Source organism: Sebastes umbrosus, chromosome 1 (assembly GCF_015220745.1).
Source record: "Sebastes umbrosus isolate fSebUmb1 chromosome 1, fSebUmb1.pri, whole genome shotgun sequence".
Classification (NCBI taxonomy): domain Eukaryota; kingdom Metazoa; phylum Chordata; class Actinopteri; order Perciformes; family Sebastidae; genus Sebastes; species Sebastes umbrosus.
Genome location: NC_051269.1, coordinates 16,838,577 through 16,864,198, shown reverse-complemented (window position 1 = coordinate 16,864,198; position 25,622 = coordinate 16,838,577). Strand labels below are relative to the sequence as shown.

Here is a 25,622-nt window from a genome sequence, read left to right as displayed (position 1 = left end):
AGAGTCGAGAGAACCGGGTGAATGTTTCATGTAGACAAAACCAGATTTTAATAAAGGACATTAACATACTCTCATTGCCAACAAGTTTACATATTTTTTGATTGTGATTTAACTAAATTTTAGAATACCTAGTTTACTTTAGCTATCCAGTTATCAGTCATTTCTACTTTTACACGAAAGAAATGCATTCCAGGAGTTATTTTGTAGGGATTTTGGCACTCGGCTCAATTCGGATATGTTGTCTCCCAGCTAAACCTTGTGTTTGAACCGGGACTTTTTAGGGTTTTAGAAGTCTCCGACTAACTGTGACATTAAAAGGGTCTTTTGTTACAACAATAAAACATGAAAACGTCCAAGGGGGTGAATACTTTATATAGGCACCATATTAACCGTGGGCTCTGATTTTCAAATGTGGATCTTTAACACAGGGCTTACTGCTAGCCCTGTAATAACTACTAGAGAGAAACGAGGTTAAGCTAGCTCTGGGCTTTCTGTAGCCGCAGGTTTCTGGTAGCCCAGGGCTAACACATCTTAGTTCTGCTACAGTCAGGGTCTGTTGCTTTCATCTGCTTTGTCTTGGTGAAACTTCATGATTTTCCAAATTTCCTGGAAAGACTTTCATACTGTTTGTATGGCACAATACACATTTCTATATGGGAGTCATTAAAATGCATTCTAATCCAATTTAGCAAATTCAGTGAATCTATTACTCTAATGTAAATGGTCAGATCAAAATATATCAATAATTTCATTTTTTCCTTATTTACTCTTAATGCCAACCGAAGAAATTCTGCAGCCGCTCACACTGGAGACATTGTTATGTTTCCACATTTGACTACAGATGTTCGCTCCGAAATACAAAGCACTTAAACATGACCTGCGTCCGAGAACTACGGTGGCCTTCGGGTAACGTAAAAACGCAAAAGGCTCTCTCTAGAGCCAGTGTTTAGCTTGTCTGTTCTGGGCTACTGTAGAAACATGGCAGAGCAACGTGGTGGACTCCGTGAAGAGGACCCGCTCACTATGTAGATATGAAGGGCTCATTCTAAGGTAATGAAAACACAATTCTTACACTAATGAAAATTATTATTATTAATATTATATTCATTTTCTGCTAAAAGATCCCCAGAAATGTTACAAACTGTTCCTTTCCTTTGCAGTTAAACAAAGCTTTTGTTCCACCACTAGTTAATTATCCATGACTCGGCAACATATTAAGACAAGAGACAGTAAGACATTCATATTTGTGTACTGTAAATGGGTGTGTATTTGTGTGCTCACTGTATGGAAATGGTAAATACATGGGCAGATCCAAACTGGATGAACCAACCTGCCAGGATTCCACTGGTGATCCCCGGGATGCCCTGGATCTGGGTCACATTGTTGGCTGTGAAGAACTTGTCGCAGGTAGCGTTGAGGAAAGGTGAGTCACAGAACATGCGCCACAGCTGGGTGGTGACTGTCCCGTTAGCTGACTCAATGGTCTTGGCACACACATCGAAGGTCTTCCACACCAAAGTGCGGTTGCCCAAGATACACACACTGGAGAGAAGAAAGGCACAAAATGAGTTTTGACTTTTTGTATAGTACAATAATAATAATAATATATTAAATCACAAAATGCCACATTCTACCTGCTATTTGATCAATTTGATTAATCTGGTCTCTTATGGTACAACAGCTCTACAGAAATATAGGTAACTAAAATCATTTAGATAGCAAAAAAATAAACGTGAAAGCACTTAGTCAAAGAATGTCATTTGTTTTAAATTTCAAACTTTAGCCTCAGACAACAATATTCTCCCCAGGAAGCATTGATTTAGTGATTTTTGTAGGTGAAAACACGTCTAGACGTCTGAGCTAAAAATGGGCTCAAATGGGTTGAAAAGTAGACGTATAGGTTACATGTAACGGTTGATTCATCAGCATCTTAATGGCTATGCTTGTGTGTAGCAGGTTCAGCTCAGTTTGGACCTGGACAGTACATACGGTAGTGTTATTGGCACGGGGGGAGGAATCTAAATGAACGGAAACTTGTCAATAAAAACAAATACTCTGTTCATTTCCAAGCTTTCAAATCAACGTAGATGGCTTTCTAGCATTCTATCAGTGTAGTGACATGTTGTTACAAACCTAGCCTGTGCTGTGTGCTTGTGTTCTGTATTGTGTTTCTCTGCCTGGCTGTCAGGGTTATGGTTATGTTTTGTGGCCATGCTTATATTCTGTTGGACTGTCTCGGTCGTCACTGCTTACGGGAAGTCGGGAGGATCGACGCCGGTCTTGATGACGCCGGCGTAGACGGCCAGAATGGAGAGAATGACGCAGGCCAGAAACACCAGGGCCAGCTTGTTCACATACTTTACGCCGACAAACACCACCGTGGCCATGGAGGTCAACAGGATGGTCCCGTACACGCGCATGTTGTTCAGCAGGGCGGCCTCTGCCTCGGCACCCTCCAGGCCCTCCAGGGGAAAGATGGCCGCTTTGGGCACTATGTAGATCTGAAGTAGAAGGGTTATGTTATTATTTCTTTTTATCCCTGTATATATCCAGGGATATCACACCTGAAATTTTCTCATAAAAGTTCCACATAATCTCGTTGTTGCTCAAGGGCATCTGGGTGGTAGTTGTTCAGGGAGTGTTACTCATCCACTTTCCCTCCTCACTTTCCCCAGCCTGTCTGGGGATTGAAACTGGCAGATTTCAGGTCACAAGCCTGCTCCTCTAGCTCACTGTTTACTGCTGAATTTAATAAATTTCACCCTGGGTAAAAAAAACAGAAAAAAATAAAATTGAAATATAATAAAAGAGAGGTGAGAAAAGCGTGAGGTGAGTGAGGAGGACAAGTCTGTGAAGTGTGAAAACATGTGATGCTCACAATAATAGTCCTCGACTGGAGCTTGAAGCAGCACACGTAATACCGCTCTGCTTTTTTAATTCGGCTTAATTAAAGAACTCAGGCGTGGTATTAATATTCAAAATGAACTGCCATTATTACAATTTTACTACGGGTCAATCTAAGAATAGTCACCATATATAAAATGGTAAACCCCTAATTAGCCCGTCAGTATCTGTCATCAGCTTTAGATGATTCATGCTGAAGCGGTTACATAAGCAGGGGAATTTCTCTTTTTTTTCAAGTAATCATTTGGTTTCCATCCAGAGCAGTTGAATCATCATAAGAGGAAATATAAAATTGAGAGGAACAAGCATGGAGTCGAGGCTCATTTCGGTCATTTGGCTGGAGAAAGTGATCTGGTGCTAAGAACAGCATTATCACTAGGGAAACAAATCTCCTGCTTCACTGTGAACTGTTCATGCTTCCTAAAATAGCAGCATCAGTTTGTGTTCTTGGCTCGGGTGGAAGGATGAAACATATTCAAATCAGCCTTCTTCAGATCCGCTCCTTACAATTCTGCAGGGATTGTTATTTTACAATGGAAACTAAGCCAGCTTTGACCCAGAAGACAGAATTAACCTCCAGGCATGATCAAACTCTGCATATCCATCAGAGGCATCCACAAGGAGAATAACGGAAGAATAAAAAAATAAAAAACAACACTGTGGTATGTTGATAACAGTGGACCAAAGTGATGAGAGCTGTTTCAAGGAATTGTCTTGTTACTCCGCCGGTGTCTTGATCGCTCGCTAATGCAGTATTTGCATAATTACCCAATAGAGGGGGACTGCAGTGGAAGGAGAGTAGATTAAAAGGCAGAGGAGGAGGAAGAGGAGGAGGAGGAATGAAGATCGAGATGAAAGATCCCTGCATTTCATCAACTGATCAGAATTCATGATAAACAGGAAGGCAATCCAGGCACTCTAAAATATCAAAAATATCAAGAAAGTGGCAACGATGAAGAGAATATATTAAAAAGCCCTTATTGTGGTGGCTAAATCATTTAAAAAGCCAACATGTTTTGACCACTGTAGGTCTTCGTCAGGGCTTACAAACGACCAGATGATGAACGACCACGATCAGAATTCATGTTGAAGAACACACAGCTCGAGAAAGAAATAGCTTCAAAGCTCTTTGAGGAGGAAAATAAACTGAAGGAGAGCTCACGAAGGCATGTGGCACATAGTGATGCACTGCTAGGTTTCATTTTTATTGGGAGCACAGGATGTTTTCCCGTTTGCCAATCCACCATTATTTTTTACTGTACTGACGTTTCAGTGTCTGCAGCAATCAAGATGCAGTGCAGCTGCACTCTGCTGTCAAGGATTACAGCGATATCAAAACTCTCCCTGGATTATATTATCTGCTCAATTAGACTTTGATAAAGACCTATTTAAGACACAGTGAAACAAAAAAAATATAAAAAAATACATTTTCCAGGTTTTAATCCTGTGTCTTTGTGCCAGTTGTTTTAAATATATGTCAAGAAAGATTTTTTTGAATATTATGTCAAAATGTTTAAAACATATATTTCTACAACAAATATTTAAGGAAAAGCTCGACATTTTGGGAAACAAACTTATTTGCTTTTATGTTGAGACATGCTGGTTAGCTAACTTAGCACAAGGCCTATTGAAGGAGGGTGGGTCATCAACGCGCAATATCTTTGGGGCATATCTTTACGCAGTAAAATCTGGTCTGCACTCGCCGAAATTGAGCCAATCGCAACGCACAACCGCAGCTTCAGTTACACTGCGCATGTGTTATACCCCATACCCCAAGACCCGTGTCCGCCCGCATCCCAACCTCCTTCCATAGGCTTTGGCTTAGCATAAAGACTGGAAACAATGAGAAACAGTTACCAGCACCTCTCCAGCTCATTAATTACCACATAATATCTTGATTATTTAACCCATGTACAGATTTGTTTTTATCCTACTTGCTTGCTGCTGGCTGTAGCTTCATATTGAACATATAGAGTGGTCTCAATCTTCTATTCTAACTCGGCAAGAAAGTGTATCTCCATCTATTTGTTTAAAGCCTCTGTACACCCACACAGGTGCTTTCACTTGTCTTGGTTGATTAGACCGCTGTTCAGGTTGAAGGTGGGCCGGAGCTTTGATGGGAATCTATGAGGTCACAAATCTTCATCTACCAATAAGAATGATAAAGGTGTAATTTGTCCCATGATCAAATTACAAATTACACCTTTTTAACAGGTGCAACAAAGCTAACAGGAGACGCAGGAAGATGTCAATCAATGACAGTCTATACACTCCTACACAGTCATGAGAAGAGGTCTAATCAACCAGATGAACTGAAAACACCTGTGTGGGTGTTCAGGGGCTTTAACTCAACTGCTTCAAGAAACTACTACTAACGCAGCTTCTATGTCAACTGCAAAATGACATCAATGGCACAGAAAAGTCAGTCTGGAGACTGGCTAACATGAACACAATGTCAGATTGAATAATAAAGCAGAAATGAAAATGGTAAGAAAAGAAAGAAACATTATCCATATTCTCAGTAGACAACAGTGATTGGTTTATGAATGCCTCTGTGCTGCTGGTTTTGTTTGGCTCCTTGCCTCATATCATTGAACCATATCCAATACTGGCACCGGTATTGGGCAGGAGCAACATGGAATCAAATCTTTCATGTATTACCAACATAATTCAATCTAAGGGGTTATATTCAATAATGGCAGTTCAGCACTTGATGCTCAATGACATCACCTTCCTCCTGAGAGTAGCTTTTGTGAGTTTTATCACCATGTCGTTTCAAGGAGGCTGTACAAAAAAAGGTCTCTACTCACACCAACATGAACCCACCGACTGGCTGTCAGTGGTCTTTGTTTCTGATTTCTGGTCTGAGAAAACATCGCAGCTGTTCTAGAAATGTTGTCAAATTTCTCACCAATTATTAACCTCTCAGGTCTCAGAATAAATCTGAAGGTGAGAAATGGGCCATGAACCTGCAGGGAAATTCACAGGGGACCGCCGCCTCCCGCAGGCTAGAAGTATTTTGAACTCCTGAGCTCATCACTCGTCACTTTACTGTTTTACAAACTATTTGCACCTCTGTGTATATATATATTTAGTGCTTCTCATTATGCTTATACATTAACTACATTCCTGTTAACACTCAGTTCATTAATTTGCAATACTCTCTACCAAAACCGTATATTACTTTATTTTATATTTTATTTATGCTTATATTTTAGTTCTATATTTTAACTTGCACTATTTTATGTCTTGGATTCTCATTTTCCTTCTACTTTTGTGATTTTTTTTGTGATTTTTTTTAATATATTCAATGACCATTGCTGAAGGAAGCCGGAGATCCAAGATTTTTAATTTCGGATCATTGCCGACGACCTTTTCTCTATAATTGTGGTGCATATGATAATAGAGAACTTGAAACCATTTTATATCTAAAATGCCTAATTTCAATATTTGTTATCAGTGTTGAGTTATTTGCATGGAGTCTGATGATCATATAAACATTCGCTGACTGGTCCGACACACTCAGAGTAAATTCCTCATTAATCGCACCTTTCTTTCAACTGTTTCCATTGGCCCCTCGCCACAAAATCCCTGAGTCACCACACCTGGTGGGCTCATGCTGTAAATATTGTGAATGGCACAATATTTAACCTGGTGAAATGATAAAGCAGAGGCCCTGATGATGACGGTAACAGGATGAGAAAGGAGGATGTTTCTCACCAGGAGGAGCTCGATGGCCCCCAGGATGTACATGGCTCCAGCGAAGGTGGTCCCCAGATAGAAACAGATCCCCACTGCTCCCCCAAACTCAGGGCCTAGCGAACGGGATATCATGTAGTAGGAGCCTCCAGCTGCAAACAAAAAACAATGTTAACAGAAATGTTTGTAAGCAGTTATGTATGTACAATATCTAAACGCAATGAACTCAACACAATTCAAGCTCAGAAAATTTGAGATTATTTTTTTTTAATTATTTGGTGAATTTCAATAACTTACATTTTCTCTGTACATTACTGTCCATTATTTAAGAGAAACACATAAACTAGTTGAATTGAAGTTTGATTTGAGACAAAAAAATCATCAGTAATGCTAAAAATATTAACCTTTTACTCTATAAAATGTAAAAATTGATGACAAATGCCCATCATGTCTGACAATCGTTGAATTTGTGCATCTATCAGCTGAAACCCTGAAAGTATTCAATTTATAACAAAGAAATGCAAGAAACTCCCAAGTTTGTGAAGTAAATGTTTGCTATTTTTACTTGAAAGAGTTATTCATGGATTGTCACACCTGGAATTGATTCTATTTTCAGAGACAAAGTATTTGTGTAATTGTACAACTTTGCTTTTGTCATATTGCACTCCAATAGCTGTAGTTTTGGTTATGCTGTTTCTGTGACTAATCTTTGTCATCGTTGTGTTTTTACCGCAGTGCTTCTATTTCCTAACAGTGTGCAGATAAATTAACGGAGCATAAATAAATAGACGTTAACCAGCACTTTGCAGCAGCATAAAGGCTGGTACCAGTTATAACAGAGACAGTTATAATTGGCGTACATTTCATCACTTCTCCACAAGCCTGTAATTTGCTCTGACCCCTGCTGCATGCACTCCAACTGGTAAGACGCAGGCCATCATTACTATGTAAACTCACATTATAAAATATACTATACTGCTACGTGAATGTGTCTGCATACAGATACAAACACGTACGTTCAGTTTTACATTTCAGCCATTTGGCTGACGTTTTATTTTGTGTAATTAACGTTGTGTGACGACAAGTTAAAGTGCAGGAGACCCCAGACTAAAGCTTTTAATGTTTCTGGGGATATCAAGCTGCGCTGGGTGTAATGTGCCAAAAGCAATCGTGAAAAGAGAATTTTAGAAGCGGACAGACTCAAACAGTGATGACTGTGTGGTGCCAGCGTCTGCTCACCCACCTGGCACTACTCCATTGGTAGCGATGGCACTCATCGAGATGGCAGTCAGCATGGTCTGCACAGAGAGGGAGGGGAAATGACAGAGGAGCAGAAAGAACATCATTAAATCATATTTACCAAATTCTGCATAATCTGTGAATATCAAGAGTTGATTGCTGAGTTTCTCATCCTGTAATCCTTTCAAAAGTTATCATTCGTTGTTTTCTTTAATAAACTGTTAATTAAACCCAAATGTACTGTATGACAAAGTTAAGAATTGGTTTCCATCTGTAGATGTAGCAAAGTTCATATTTCAATAATCAGCCGGCACCCTACCAACCCAGATAGGGTGCTAGTTGGCTCGCTGACCATTTTCTAATTCAGTGAAAATAATAACATGCTAGTAAAGCATATTAAATTGAAAAAATGTTAGCATGCAATTACCACTAAAGAAAAAGTACAGCGGAGGATGATGGGAATGTCATTAGTTTTACAGGTATTTGTTCATAAACTGAAGGATAAACTAAATTTTTGATGTGATGATGGAGCTTGTGGAAAAGTTCAGAGAACACCGAAGTGATTGCCCATTCATCCTGAGGGGGACATGAATGTCTGAACCAAATGTCATGGAAATCCATCTAATAGTTGTCATTAGACTAAAAACACAAAAGGTCAGCTCATTATCTGGGAACCTTGAAAGTCTGTACAAAATGTTGTGCCAACCCACGCAGCAGATGGAGAGATATTTCACTAAATAAGTAAAGACTTTGACCTGCTGGTGGTGCTAAAGGGAAAGTCAAGATCAATGACAGTCCATCCAATAGTTGAGATATTTCAGTCGGTGGTAGAAAACCATACACTGTTTGATTTTATGTCATCTGCCATTTCGTAAAAGTCCCTTTCACCTTTTCTGTCTTTTAGAAGTTAACTCACATGTTCCTTTCCTCGCAGTGACGTCCATGATATCAGCGTCAGGCCTGTGGTATTTAACATCAACATACCCTGTGATGGGGTTTACATGAGGACAACACCAATTTACAGCAATGCTAAAGCCGACTGGTTGTTGATTAGATAAATAATGATGCCACCAGGCCTGTCAACAACTGTCAGAGCTCATTCAGACAGCCAATGACATCTCGAATGTAACTGGGAAGCTGGGAGAGAGGAGAAAAACACCGGAAGAAATGTAAGGGCATGCTAGGATGGAGATCAGTAGGTGCCTGCAACACAAACAGCCTTCACTGCCCTGCAGAGGAAGAGAGAGATATGCAGGCAGCGAGTGGAAGAATAGAGAGAGAGAGAGGTAGTGTGTGACAGTACAAAGACAGCATTAAGATTTCATCACTCTTTCAAATGCTACTGTTGAATTTCTGAGTGTATTTTTTTATATTGTCTGCACATGAAAGAAAGCAACAGAGACAGAAAGAGAATGAGGAGGAGATGTGAGAGCAGGCTGGTAAAAATCCGTGCCATCTTCTACTTCTACTTTTTACCGCTTTCCTTTTTCCATTTTTATTGTGCCATTCATTTGTTTGTCATTGTTTCAGTGTTTCAAAATACGACACTCCACAGTATTTTACAGCTGTTACTGATTACGCTTTCACATTTGCAAAAATTGTTGATGTATCTATTCAGTGTGAGATGGGTCCTTCCAGGGTACAATTCTCTGCAACACATATTTTACATTTACAGCAGCAACAACAGCAGTACGGAAAACAAACTGGGTAATTAAAATGTCAGCCATGACAGCCAGCTATTCTGTTATATACAGAAACGTTGGCAATGAAAAATTGCCAAAGTGAAAAGATGTCACATTATGACAGCACAAAAAAATGACCAAACTACTTTTTATGTTACAGATTATGAATCAGAGCCTGACAGATACATCCATAGATTTGAGCTAATCACAGATATACTGTTATCGTTATATAATCGTTATATGTCAGCTGATAATTAACAAGTAGTTGCAGCACAGAAATAACATTGAATGTTTATTATTGTTACAGATTTCCTACAGATATATAATAAATAGGGATGCACGATCCAACTTTTTCAGTCCTGATACCGATACCTGGGCTTTGGGTATCGGTCGATACGGAGTACCGATCCGATACCAGTGATTAATAAGCTGTATGCCTCACTGTGTGGAAGTGACTGGGATCATTCTTTTATGTGTAAGGAAACATCAGGCCTGACTTTAACATTGCCTTCCTAACTTAATGAAACTAAATGTAACAAAAAAATACATAGATATAAATTTAGTGAATTCTTATTTGTTATTAAAATAATAAATCGTACACCAAAAATCTTCAAAACTTAAACAGGAATTAAAATTCCAGGATATAATGTATACAGTATACAAACATAAAATTGAATTTAATAGATTGGCCCAATTGTTACCGATATCCGATCCAGCTATTTGAGTCAGTATCGGCCCGATATCTGATCCGGTATTGGTGCATCCCTAATTATAAACATGTAGAACATAATCTGCGTGGAATAACGCTTTGTCTGATATCGTTTTTCAATTAAAAAAAGTTAAATCATCTTGTTAAAAATTCTTAAAATTACACCCAGAATATATGAATATGTAAATATTCTGATTTTAAAGGTTTAACTGAAATGTCTCCTAACTTCACTGTATTCCCTGTTCTGTCTCATTCTGGAGGTTTCACATCACTTTGTATAAGATGCATATTGGACCAATGATTGACTTCCAGACTAGTTCTTATGTTACAAAATAATGCTCGTAGGTACATAGTTTATCTTAAACTGAGATATAAGGTGATCACAGAGAAACTTTCCTACTTGAGCAGATGACGGGTGAAAGGGGGACTTTAAGTCAAGCATATTACAGAATAAATAAAAAGTTGTATAGACTGCATATTCATTTATTTGGGTCTCTTTTTTTTTCTTAACTGTAATACATTTTGTTGTGTTAATGTTGTTTAAAGTTGTTTTTGACAAATTTACATTTAGTCAATTTACAAATTTGAAGATGCATGTCTATAGGTTAATAGGTTATAGGTATATAGGTTAATCACAATTCCTTAATAACCCAAAATGTTTGATAGACAAATTGTTAGAGTTTTTAAACTCTCAATTATCAGTATTGGCCTCAAAAATCCAGTATTGCTATGGCTCCATTATGAATTTAATGGTTTAATAATGGGTTTTACTTTTGATATCCCCATCGCTAAGTGTTCTGCTTTTGAAAAGTGCTACACCCATAAATGTAATAATACTACAACGACTCTATAATATCATTCGGTGGTCACTGTCGTGGTGTTGTTGCGCTGCAATCCCTGAAGATGAAATCCCAACATTGGTAACTTGGCCCAGCAACAAAGAATGAGACTTATAATGGAAGTCTGGTGAGTCCCAGCCGGTTATGTTATACTATCATTACGTCCGTCTCTGTGAAGACTGTAATGTGGTTAGTGTCACCTGAGGGCCCGGTGGACTGAAGAATGAGTGGGACTGGGCTCTGTTCCTCTCTCTAATCTGGTCATAATGAGGCCACAAGCTCTTCTCCAACCACAGCAGATAAGACAGTAATTGTTTAAGTGTTTTATCTGATGTGGGCAGCAGCCACGCAGAGGCAGTCCGTCGCATACTAAGTCACTGAATCACCACAAAACTGAACAGGACAGCCACCGATGGAATTACATGATTTAGACGTACTAGTACAGTCAAATAGGGCTTGATTACATACAGTGTATTTCAGTAATGGTAAAAAGGCAATGTGATTAGAAAGGAGTCAGACGTTTTTCAGAAAAGCCTTGATTTTGTCTTTAGAAAACAATAATTACACATTCGATGGTTTGGAGGCTGGTTTCTTTGTTTTCAGCCTTTTCAAAATCAGAAACACAAGACTAAAAGTGTTGAATGGATTAAACAGTGTGTCTACCTCCTCTAATGTAAACTGCGAACATTAACATTTCCGGCTAACTTGTTTACTACCGTACAGTCTATGTTCCTACCTAAAGTAGAAACGTAGCATTTACTCTGAAGAACATCATTGAATAACTACATTATTTTGTGTGGTTTCTATAGGAAGCATTCAAACAAAGTTATATTAGAACCATTTTTACATGTTTCTCTATCATACTGTGCTATGTGTAGGGTTCATCATCTCCAACCTGCTGCACAAAAACAATGCTGCTACACTGAGCGTCAGCTGGTGAGGATGCCTTTTACAGACTTTTACACTCTTTAGCTTCAGTCTTTAAGCACAATATTATATATGCAGCCATCAAGTGCACATTTTAAGCCTTTTTGCAGGCTTCTCATTTAAAAACTAATCGCGCTGGACACAGTTTCAAACAAATACTCATGGAGCTAACGATAATTATCTAGCTGGATATTTTGTTGTGCTGGATATTGTGTATCCAACACCACACCACTCCACACCAACATACATGGACGTACTGAGGACAGATGCTGGACAGTGCTGGCGAGCTAGCCAGATGTATGGTGGACTGAGACAGCTGGAAGCTCCGCTTGAAAGCCCGTCTGAGGACGACCCAATGATATCAATTCCGATAGTTGTATTATCACTCTTTCCATCCACTACTATTGGTTTTGTGTTATCAGTCCTACTTGTATTAGCTATTACAGCTGCTAGGCTATTATTGTGACTCTAAACTAAGGTGTACGGTCTAAGACCTGCTCTATATATAAAGCGTCTTGAGATAACTTCTGTTGTGCTTTGACGCTATACAAAAATAAATTGAATTGAATTGAATTGAACTGTATAACGCTAGTGACACTTGCTATTATCAGTGGTATTTGGCTAGAAATGAGAAGCCTGCTTTGGTCTACTTCTGTGTGAAATGAAGCATGCATTGTGAACTGTCAGTTTATCCCTCTCTTTATATAGATTTTATTGTAATTGTAGATTTATCCATTTATTTCCAATGTTCAGGCTAAAAGACATTTTTTTTGTCTAGACCACGACAAGCTCGAGACAGGATACGGCTGCAATTGTGACCTTTCAAAACCCACTCAAGCGTTTTGTCTCTGCTGAGACCGGTTATTTCACTTCTATTCTCTGGTTAATTCCTGATGGGCTGTCATTTTTTGACATGTAGCTAGTCGATGAGATTTTTTTTTTTTTTTTTTTATGAAATCCTATTTGGTCACTTTACCTTTACTTTTAGAAGTGTCCTACTTTTATTCCACACGAGCCCTCTGGGCGTCACTGCAGACAGGGACATTAACACATGTCATCAATCAGCTGCTGTCACAAACACAGAGGATCACTCTGACCATTCTGCAAAGTTGGAAATCATCTCAGAAGGTCACACTTTGATTTGCTGCAAATGTAAATTCCTCTGATGAGATGTAGAATTTATTTGACGTGCTGACTAAATATCTCAAATTTAAGACTAACATTTTTCAGCTTTTTGTGGTCAAATGATTGATGGCCAAAAAGCCTAATTATTTTACCTGATGACCTCATGTCTGAATCAGCACCTGATTGGTGGGCAGGCACTGGAGGCAGCAGTGTTCTGCTGCAGCGGGCAGGATGTACAGTTTCTTTTTTTCCCACTGACCCAGAGCCTGTTTTATCGTCCCACTTTCAGGCAGGGCAGGTAACCTAAAACTGTGAAGGTTTGACAGTTTCTTTGATAGAGTGTACGGCGTACTCTGGTTTGCTAACACTATCGTTCTCTCTATGAAGCCTGGAGTCAGTGCTCGTGCCTTCAAACTCAACATGCACCCACACACCCTCTGGCCTCCCAAGCGCGGCAATATGAAAACGTCAGATTATGCCGCCTTGCCATCTGTCTTCTTCATATGAGGTTCAACAGCAGACAGCTTACATATCAGACAAAAGGGGGTGATTTCCTTCCAAGGCAGTGTGAATGCTAGCAAAAGTTGAATAATTGCTAAGCTGCCATGATTACGTCTGAGCCCGAGGAATGTATTTCGCGAAGAAGCTCATTTTCATTTTTAAGAAAAAGTCTGCTGATATAGCCGTGACGCTGACTGCAAATGACACTTTAAGTCTGTTTCTTCCCAAAGCTGCAGTCAAACTCCGATTTGGCCTTTAGTCGACCTCGGACTTGAGCGGAAATTGGTTTTGATAGGAACGGCGTTTCCGCGCTGCCCCTGAGAGCATGCTTCATTAGCATGCTTCATTACACAAATGCAGAATAGTTTCGTCCGAGCACAACTTCATCAATTCTCATACAATGGTACAGTAGAAGTCTATTTTCAGTGCGCTGTTTATCACTTGAAATCCCTGTGGATGGTAAACTGCAGAAGGCAAAAGTGTCAGGTGAAGGAGACGAAGGTGATTTTTACTTTCAGACTGACATCGGGCGGATGGAGACCGAGCTCAAGAGGACGAGATGCAGCTGTGCGAGAGAGGCGGAGGAGGGAGGTGGCAAAGGAGGACAAAAAATTGGATGGAAGGTGAAAAGAGAGGGAGAGGAAGCAAATGAGAAGAGGAGAAGAGAGAGGATGTAATGAGACAGTAAAATGAATAAAGGGTTGGCAAAATTGAGATGAGAGCAAAAAAAAATGAAAGGGATGAATGAAGAAAAGCATCCTTAGCATTTAAATGAGTCACGACAGAGGGCAGATCACCCTTCCCCTCGCAGCATTTGGATTCAAGACCTGGAAGTAATGAGGAAGGCCAAACAACAGATGACTTTCCATCTAGAATATTAAACCTCATTTTATCTTGGTGACAAGCCTGCATTCATTATCTGGGCTAAAAATACACATGTGCGGCGTTATGTTGGAATGCATCGGCTCGGAGAAAACGCCGTCTGCGGTCGTAAACTGACTTTTAAAATGGTTGCTTGTGTAATTTCATAGTTAATGGTATATAATGTGTCAGAGCTGTTGCACATGGAGGCACATTCCTCATATAATAATGAGTCCCAGAATGTGCACAGGCTTGTTAATGTTCTGTCAAAATGTTGCATGATGGATAAAATAACGGTGTAAGTGTTCGACAGATGCAGATATGTGCCGCTGTGATTGAGCTTCTAATGAAAAGGGCGCTGTCGGTGATATCCCATCATGCGTTCATGTGAATAAAACATGGGCTTTACAGCATGCGTGATTCCTCCCCACTTCAAGTCATGTGGATTTCACTAAAGGTGGGGATCGCTGCATACATGTACAGTATGTACACACACACACACACACACACACACACGCTCCTGCAGTGTGTTGCTGGCAACCCCTGGAGGGCTGGGTGGTTATGCGTTATGTAAGGAGCTCAGGAGGAGAGAGGTGGGGGTTTCTCACACACCGTTCACGCTCAGGCTTATCGCCCCGGGGTACTGCAATGAGCTCGGTGTGACTGATAAGTGTGTGTGTGTGTGTGTGTGTGTGTGTGTGTGTGTGTGTGTGTGTGTGTGTGTGTGTGTGTGTGAAAGACAGAAATGGTGAGAAGAAATGAGAGCGAGGAGGAGGAGGGAGGAACAGAATGTATGTTAAAGAGGTTAAATATACCTCACTATATGACATGAAAAGAAATGATAATTTGACAGGAAGTCATGCGAACACACACAAACAGATTCTGTGCTACTGAGTCTGAACCAGCTTTGATCTTGGAGGGGTTTTTTTTTTCTTTTCTTTTTTTACACTGCACACATTTTTGGGTATTTTTATTATAAAACTGAGCACCATATTTTTTTCCAGAAGCTTCCGCAGAATATCTCCTCCTGTTTTAGAAAATAAATATATGAACAATTACAGTGGCAATGCAAGTACATTCGAAATCAGTTATTGCACTTAATGAGCAGCCATCATATAGCCATCTATATTTTAGAGGTAATGATAGATTGTACCCGTTTTCAAATGAGTACAACAATCACTACAAAAACATTAAAAGAAAAAAAGATGGTGCTTTCCCTCAGTACGCCGGTTCAAAGCCCTCTCTTCACTGTCACAGAGAAACACGATTGGGAAGCATATTGCCTGTGTGTGTGTCTGTGCAGGCAACTTTGCTATGGTTGGGATTTGAGGGGGTTGTTCTATTAATACACTCTGTGCTAGAGGAGAATCTAGGCTGCACAAACACAGACATGCCAACATACAGTCCTGCCACAACGCACACTGCAAACCAAATGACACACTGACAGCTGATAGACCGCGCATGTTTGAATTAAACTGCCTTGTATGACAACATAAGCAAGCTTTTGTTGCACTATATATTGAAAAGCTGAAGTCAAATTGAACGTCAAACGTTTCCTCCTGATGCCCGACAAACAAACACAAGATGTTGTAAAATGCATCCACCTCCTTTCTCCTGAATTGATAAGATGCGGGCCATTCGGTGACGAGGCACGTTATATGTTCCCTGACAATCAAAAGCATCAAACAAGTCAAACACAATCAGTCTGTAACAGCCACTCCGATCACTGACAGCAGCGCTGTTGATCCTGTGGGATAGTGTGTTTTGTAATTCGAGTCTCAAGGCCACGACTGGGTGTCAGTCCAACACCAAAGTCACTCTGACACATGACAGCCACTGACATTAATGGGAACCAGGGAACATCACAGTGTGTCATCGTCCATTTTGTTCTTTTCACAGATCAAATGCGCAGCGTCTTTAAAATGCAACTGGAGCGATGAAAGAATGGCAACTTCCTTCTTTCTGCACACCTCAAAGGGAACCTTGTTTCGCACAACATATTTGAAGATAGCCTCCGCTGTCATGTGACTGCAGTTACAGCAACATTATACTCCACCAATGGGCAGTGTGATCACACTGGCTAAAATAACATAAAAGTTCAAACTCCCTCCCTTGAAGTGCTGCCTTAATAAGGCTTAGTTGGGTTTGAAGCAGGGTCAATATTTCCACTTTAGCAAGTAAAAATAATTATTTCCCAAAGGCAAAACATCATCTAAAACGGTACACCATTAGACTAATATTGTGTGCAAACAGTCTACAGTGCTACTCTCATGTTGGTCCATATGTCAGGCCGTGATACAGGTCATTATGTAAAAATCTATGTGTAGAAATGAAAGGTAGAAAACACGATGACTGGTGTTTTGGTAAATTCTACTTAAAGCTGTATTTCAGAGAGGGGACAAGTTTGGTGCTATTTTTCTTCAAATCACATCACGTCAAAAGACCAACACCAACAATGATTTGATCCTACTAACACATACTATCAGTTTTGCCATAGACCTCCAAAAACTAGTAAAACACATTACTGAGCCACACTGTTGCACTGATTGATGTGTTCATTACCATGAAAATGGGCCCTGAAGTTTATTTTTAGTCAAACCCACATACTCCATCCTACTGTTGTAAATACTCACTAGCAGCTGAATATAGTCCCCAACAAATGCACCACTTACTCCTGTTGAGTAGCGTTTGCTGAAAAACTACGATGCCCAGCTGTTTTAAACAATTACTCAGCCTTTTCTTTAAAAAAAAAAGAAAGAAAGAAAGTACATAATCGGGACCAATTTTTCAAGATTTATATCTTCAGTGGGAGTGGGAATGCAAGGGTCAATATAAATTCTAACTGACCTAGAAAAAACTTTACAGAGGAACGAAGGTTGACCGAACCTTCCGAGGAGACTAATGTTATTTAGAGTCTGCATTTATGGACTCTGAAAGAGAATCTATGTCTCCTTGCAGTGGTGTGTCAGGCAGTTAAATCTCAACTTCAGACAGTAAGAGGCTGAACAAACTAATTAGGACTGCAAGCTTTGTGCTACGGTGTTTTTTGGACTCCACATTGGAACTGGGAGAGAAGAGAATAATGGCAAAGATATCGACCATCATATATTTCATGATATAGCAAATGTTTGTGTTAAACAATTCAGGAACAATTCATGGATAAAATAACCAGATGGCGAGGATGTTTCTGGCTAATCCAGTGAATTAAATATCTGACAAATCAAGGTACTTCATCACATTTATGCAAAAGTCATAAAAATGCTGCATTACCCACAATGGCCTAAACCAGGCACATATACAGAGTTAAAATGATAGCCGCAGTTTAAAGGATAAACTAAATTTGTCATGATAGACAAATTGATATTGTCTGATGGTATAATAGTGAACATCTGGCGTCCTTTACTACTGCACAGCTCATTACGTGTACACTACCTGCTGCCATGTATGCTTTAATATGCTGCTCTTCAGTTTAAGGTCACTCGTTAATGAGGCCTTTTTGTGCTGCAACAGAAGGGCGAAAATAAAAGTAGGCGACACACTCACTGTGGTACAGCATATGAAGACGATGACGAAAGTCCCGATGACACCTCCGATTCCCACCAACCAGGTCATCCTGAGGAAGAGGATCACTCCGAAGATGTTCTGGATGCACGGCAGGTAGACGCCCATCAGAGTGCCGAGCTGGGGAGCCTGAAAGATGACGAGGGGAGAAGTTATTGTAATTAAAAGTCCAAATAGGGTTAATTAATACGCTTTATTTGTAGCATGATTGATAAGTGATCATTTCCCAGACATGACTCATCAGTTGGCCTGCACTGGGACACAGTTTTTTCTGTAATGTTGATGAGTTTATTGATGATGATTAAGTTCCAGTAACACTTTATGTACAGTATCATTTTGAATCTCAGACTACAGAAGGTGAATGTTAAGCTAAACAAGCTCTTGCTCATTTGCTAAAAGCCTGACACACCAGATGTGCCGAGACTCGCTGAATGACTGCTGCTTCACTTTGGATGTCTGTGTGAATCAATGAAAGTCAAACACACCAGCCGTGCATGCTGGGGATCACAGTGTGCTATAGTTTCTGTGTCACGTGCAAAGAAAACTCACCACAGATGGTCATACTTCCATTAAGGAAAAACAGACATTTACTTGAATGATTGCATAGATTATTACCTCCAAAGGCCCAATTTGTAATTGTAATATGGTGCTTTGGGTTGGAATAGCTGCTAATGCCACATTACTGTCTTTATCTTTTATTTACTGTGTTTTCCTTTACGTCAATGTTAATAGACTTTCTTTCCTTTACTCTTCCTTGTTACTGTTGCAGCTTAACATGTATTTTAAACTGTAATGTTTGCTTGTTATTTAGGTATTTAAAAAGTTAAAAGGCTCAGTTCAATTTCATCTTTACTGACCGCCAGAGGCAGTGCTTCAACACTGAATATCTTCGTCTCGCGCATGCGCAGGTCAAGTATTAACATCAACAAAGTCAAGTGTGACTTCGGATGACCATGGTTAGGTATAACCATGGTAACCATTTCTAACCACCGGTCGGAGTTGCGGAGCTTTCGCCCTCCAAAGGCTGCGACGAGCTGCCCATCTGTTTGTTCGCTGTTCAGTTGAACGGCGGATGCACCTATCCTGGTCATCAACAGCGTGATAAGGACCATCTTCCCATGTGTACATCACTCGGTGAGATCGATTTACATTGTTTTCTATAACTATAACGTGACTGTGTTCAAAATTAGCAGAGCGCTTAGCTCACGCGTGACTTTGTCGATATTGATACTCGACCTGCACATGCGCGAGACGAAGATATTCAGTGTTAAAGCACTGCCTCTGGCGGTCATCCAGGATTCATAGAACCGTAGTTACATCCTTAACTTTCGTTCATCATTCGCCTTAGTTGCTGTTTTTTAATTTAAGGATTTCCCACATTGCTTTCTTTGTCTCTTTCCAGAACAATAATGACTTTGAGTGCAGGAAATAAAGAAAACTTTGAGATCTGGAGGCAGCCAGGGGACCAATCGGTTCAATGGATGGATGGATTATTTTATTTCTTTACAGGCTCCTTTATTGCAGTGGATTTGTTCTGGTTGGTTTTGCTGCAGTGCTGTCCCTGGTGTGGATCAGTGGACAAAGACGGAGCTGCTCTGCACGTCCTTATACAGCACAGGAAACAGTTTCAAGGCCGTTCCATTGAAAGCAATTACTGACACACGGAGACTGAAGATGTATTTTGTTGCACGTCAGATTGATTAATAAGAGGTTTCTTTTCCTGAAGGTTTTTGGGATGCTCCTGATGTGTGTGTGTGTGTGTGTGTGTGTGTGTATGCACCTATTTGTTTGTGTATGAATGTGTCCTGCAGGTGTGTGTCTGCACCAACGTGATGGCATGTAATAAATCTGAAGGACACATCAGCTGACCCTGTACATAATAGAGAAATATTAATTTCCTGTTCAAGGACAGCTTGGCCAATGAAGGGTAATTATGCCAATATCCAGCCATGACCCATTTTACCAAGTGAGAGCGCAGACCTTAACTGTCACGTCATTACATTGCAGATAGCGTTTGGACAAACCTTCGCTGCTGCATCTCTATGCTTAAAATCAGACAAAAAGAATGAATAGCTCTGGTTTATGTCAGTAAAGAATCTGTTATTTACTAGAGTTGTTTGTAAGATTGGTTTAGTTCTGTCTACCAAATACTATAATACTTTTTTTTTTTAGAATGGGATCATATTGAACTACTAAATCATATATGTTTAGATGTTTTAGTTGCGTCTTGAAATGAATACAATTCCAAGAGTAAACACACATTTCAGATAAAAGGGTTTGATATAAAACTCTAGGGCTCTATCCCTCAATCAAATAACTTTTCACCAAACAAGAACACATTATGTTATTGATGCAAAACATCAGCAGCAGCAGTTTACAACTACAAATGTAGACGAGCCAAATGCACTGCCTATAAGCCAGTAGTTGCTTTTCTTTTTGATCGCACTGTTTTAAACCTGCACAATGTAATGAATTTTTCTTACTAGTGCAAATAAGTGAGGATAACAATGACCACTATGATAAGAAACACCATCTCAGTTCTATATGAGACACTATTTGACGATGGTATACAATATTTAATGTTACCCTGTGGAGTTTTTGACCACTAGTAGCGCTATGGAGAAATGGCTGTGTCAGAAATCACTCCCTATCAACTATACTGTAGTGCACTATATTTATATATATTTATGCATTCAACATGATTGTTAGATTTCAGGTATACACACAACACCTTGCAGTGAGAAACACTTAATGTAAACATAACTGCATACATGTCAACCAGCGCTGGACTGATAAATTAGCTGGCTAGATATATTGGCTCATATTAGCATATTCTGATTTATTTTGTCCTGCTCGTGATCACAATTCTTTCACAACCAAATTTAAGGGGTCTTTTGTTTTTATTGTTTTAATGTGAAACAGGGCCAATGTTTCATTATCACATTTTTTAATCTCTCCAAAATCTGTCAACATCAACCTCAAGGTCAAGTATCGGCCGGAGCTGTAATCGTTTTTTTTAGCTCCAAAATGCAACATGACATAATAATGAAAAATAACGATGCCTTTTGTAAAGTACCTCAAACACTGCTTGGTTGTCAGTGATGGCCACTAATATATTTCTTCAAAGTGTTTATTAAAGTTGTTGTAACAGGATGGACACTATACAGGATGACGAATTTTTTAAAAAGAAGCCCTGAACTGAGAAGAGACAGCAGATGCTGAATTCATAAACCAGACTTTTAATCAAATCATCCTGACAAGTGGCTGACATCAAATGAATAATATTGTGTCCGATGCTACAGTATGTGATTTGTTTGGAGAGGCTGGCTCCCCAGCATTAATAATGTACTGTTTGCAGAAAGGAGAAGAGAGAGAAATAGCAGGAGAGAGAGAAGCAGAGAGAGAGAGAGCAAGTCCAAACAGGTCTCACAAATATAATTATCTTCTAATTTCCTTCAGATAAACAACAGAGCAAGAGCTCACACTCTGAACTGTAATTAGCGAGTTTATCACGCTGGGAACCCTCGATCTGGTGGTGAAGAATGGCTTATAAACATGTTGAATGCTATCATATCATATATCACGTCATATGTCATATCAGATCAGATCATAGTATATCATATCATATGTGTTATGTGCACATATGCTGCATTACACATTGTATCAACTCATCATGTGACATTACACTAACACAAAGTGACATACAGTCAGTGGTCGCAGAAGTACCCCGATTATTTACTTAAAGCTGCAGTGGGTAGAAAATGCAGCAAATATGATTGAATTTTTTTTTTTTTAAAGGGTCACTATATCCTGATAGTAGTGTATGAGACAGGTAATCTGAAAATGGTAATCTGTAGTGGAGTAGAAGTATAAAGTAGCAGAAAATGAAAATACTCAAGTACAGTACAAGTACGTCAAAATTGTACCTAAGTACAGTACTTAAGTAAATGTACTTAGTTACTTACAGTAGCATGACATGTACGCAGGCAACTAATCATATACATGTATTTTGCATCAGACAAAGTGATAAAAAGAGACTACTGTAGTTTATATAATCCTCTTTTCAGCATCTAAACAAGATCTGCACTGTTGAACAAACTATTGTTGAGACATGGTTATTGAAATCATTATTTCCACGTTCTCAGACCTTTGTTAAAGGATGAGTAGTGGAAACTATCGAGAGCTATAAATACTCTACAGTGTAATGGTATTGTGGAGATTTTATGTAAATAAACAGTGTTTACATTCAGTGTCACCTGTGTGCATGTGAGTCCTCGTATGTGTGCACAAGGTCAAATACAATGGGAGCCCACACGGAAAAATATTCCTCCATAGCGCTACTAATGGGCAAAAACTCAACGGGGAACCTTTAACAAGAATTGATGTGAATACTGAAGAAACAGTGACTATATCTTCTGTATACTGTAGGTTGAATATTTTCAATGTTGACTGAAAGGAGAAGGTGCTATTTTACAGAATAAGCTCTGACCTTCTCAATTATGTGTTGTTATTGTTGCACTTTACTTTTACAAAATGGTATTAACATTTGATGTCTATAATTGTCTTATTGGGTTTCTGTTTTTTTATGATGCTTTTCTGCAAAAAGGATTTCCTTTTGTGGAACAATAAAGATCTGAACTGTTCTGTGTTGCTAATATTCTGTAGGTTTTATGTTTTTAATGTTCTATGCAGCTACATGTTTCTTGCATTTGTCACACGTGTGTGTAGTTTCCCCTCCGTAGGGCCGAAATGTAACCTTGCCTCTTATACAACTTAATCCTCGCGGCAGGGAATCTCTCAACCTTCAGCCTCATTGTGCTTTAATCAAAGATCCACAACATGGCCTCCACAGGTTGCTGGAGGGAGCAGCGGAGAGCAAACCTCGTCCATCTCTGTCACCTCCCCCACTATATGATAATGATTCGCACAGTTTGTCTGTTGTCTGAGCTAATGCAAATCAGATTGTGACTCACTGTGACTGTGCCCTTCAGTGTGTGGCGGAGAGGATTCTTCATCATCTGCTTGTTGAGGGTCTTAATAAAGTTTGTTTTATGAATACTGATACCCTGAATGGGCCTTTATCTTTAAAATTGCATTTGTATTATGTAGCAATGTGTACATTTAGCAGAATATGTTTGCTCTCTGTTAGGGGTAGAGCGGTTCGGTTCATATCACGGTTTTGGTTCGGTTCGGTACATTTATGTTACAGCGAGGAGGTCAATTTCTGATTTCAACATGCTTTTCATTTATTTGGCAAAATAAGTTAACAAATGTTTGCCTTAACAAAAGTACCAGAACTATGCTCCCCCCCCCAGTACAACATGATTATGATTATCAGCTCTTTTAATTGAAAGATTGTTTTTTCCACTCAAAAAGTGCAGTATTTGGAAAGGGATACGGTTGGATTTCTGTACCACTGTATTATTTAAAAATAATGAATAAATATAAAGCACATTACAGGGATTGTGATGTTGCCCCTCTCCAGTTTCCAATGTGTCACTGCTTGCGTCAGAGAGATGCTCACTGTGTGGCTCTCATAAAGGATACGCGTCTGCAAAACGTATAGCTTTTTATCTCCCACTCATTCAACAGTGGCTCATTGGTCATAATTCTTACTATAACAGTTAAGGCACTCAAATACTGACATATTGTCAATAAGAAAATAAATTACAAAATTAAATCACAAATGTCTGTAATGTAAATGTAATGTTCCACCTTAAGGCTGTTGGTAAATCCTCAACTGCTGCGTATGCTAGTTTATACAGGGCAGGCACAGCAGACTAACTTTCTGGGGAAAACTCATGCTCCAGAGTTTCTGTTCCACGTGTGAAAGAAGTAGACATAAACAGCTGTTTGGGTAACGGCGAACCGAAAGGATGTTGCGGACCGAACCGAACTTCCTGTACCGAACCGTTCGGGTATAAATACCGTTCCACTCCTACTCTCTGTGCATGGTACCATGTGGAGAGGCAGTTTAGGCTACTGGCCGGTTAAAGGACCAGTGCGTAACAATTACGGGGATCTATTGGCAGACATAGAATATAATATTAATAACTATGTTTTCATTAGTGTATAATCTCCTGAAAATAAGAGCTGTTGTGTTTTTGTTGCCTTAGAATGAGCCGTTTATATCTACATTGGTCCACCAGTCCACCATGTTGCACCGCCTTGTTTCTACTGTAGCCCAGAACGGACAAACCAAACACTGTTAATTTTTCCTCCTTGGGCCGGAGTCGATAACGTTACTCGCTCCTGTCGCACACGGGAGAAGTTGCAATCTGCAACCTCATCGCAAGATACCGCCAGATCTTACACATTGTTCCTTTAAGGTGTAAAATTAATTTACTAAAACAAAACCCATCAGAGCAACTGTGTTTCACGAGGTTTAAAATGAAAAACTATTAGGATAAAAACAGACTACGTGGATAATTTCCAAACACGCTGTTACATCTATTCACCTCCAAATGCTTTTCTTTTCATGACTCTACCACCCGCTAGCAAAGCTGTAATTAAAAAGTCAGAGTTTCCATTGACAGGTTCTTCAGGGACTCGGTGTGTAATGTACATTAGCAGTCAGGTGTTGCGGGCAGAAAGGTAACCCTGCCATCAGCACTTTGTTGTTAGACTCAAAACTGCTGCAGCTGCAGAAAGTGGTGTGAGGTCAGTTTGTAATAACAGGTAAGTTCTTAGAGGAAAACCAGTGAGCATTTACAACAGCAGACACAACGCCCTGAAGAGGATGAAGGCTCTGTCAAGTCCTTTCAAGATGGGTGATTGCAATTTAAAAAGGATTTCTAAAACTACGATGACTTTGTTTTGTGGCATTTGAAGTCAAAAATACATTTCACTGCCTCCTTATGATGAAAAATCCTTCGTGGTAGATCAAAATAGAAAAAGAGCTGTCTGAGAAATAGTTGCAGCCACGATAGCAACTTCCTAGACTGTTGATTTTATCAAAAATAGATAAGAAAAAAGTATGGCTTTGTAAATTCAAACAGCACATTGAGGTTAGATTGCGGGATCCAAAACAGATAACGTCTTGGCAGAGTAGTTTGTCAGAAAAGCTTTAACCGTAATATAAAAAAAAAGTGATATATTCTTGTCCTCTAATGGTTTTCATACACATCTGTAGACTCAGAGTGAGTGAAAATAATGATTCCAGATTATACTAATCTGCACTAAAAGGTGTGTAAATACTATTCAGTAAGAGAACACAAAGGTGTTTATGCCCCACAACACTCCACAGGAGGGTAACATAACCGAAAGTAGGCACTAACCCTCTCCACACTGCTAAATGTCATTTTCCCCGCCTGCTCCCCCACACAATGGAGAACCACAATCAAGCAGACCTTGTATGTTGGCCCGCTGAATGAGTGTCTGCGGCAGCTGAGTGATAAATTATAATCCTTATTCAACAATAGACTGGCTTGGAAAAACCGCGTGTCTGCTAGAAATCCTGAGTGTTACATAAGATGTACAGACGCAGATAATAGATACGAAGAAGGCTTACACTGAGTCTGAGAACCTGAACATGATGAAGCACCTCTGTGGGTTTGGTAAACAACCACCAAAAAA

At 39.5% G+C, this 25,622-nt stretch overlaps 1 protein-coding gene across 5 annotated transcripts in view; it reads right to left on the bottom strand.

Moving 5' to 3' along the window:
• slc12a5a (solute carrier family 12 member 5a) overlaps window positions 1–25,622 on the bottom strand; it is a 176,521-nt gene that overhangs the window by 18,918 nt on the left and 131,981 nt on the right. For all 5 annotated transcript variants that reach the window (XM_037784970.1, XM_037784962.1, XM_037784979.1 and 2 more), the window contains exons 4-8: window positions 18,030–18,176; window positions 7,847–7,901; window positions 6,625–6,755; window positions 2,254–2,501; window positions 1,331–1,542 (exon numbers count right to left, since the gene is read on the bottom strand). In XM_037784970.1, the coding sequence (XP_037640898.1) occupies window positions 1,331–1,542; window positions 2,254–2,501; window positions 6,625–6,755; window positions 7,847–7,901; window positions 18,030–18,176 (793 nt within the window). The remainder of the gene's footprint in view (window positions 1–1,330; window positions 1,543–2,253; window positions 2,502–6,624; window positions 6,756–7,846; window positions 7,902–18,029; window positions 18,177–25,622) is intronic.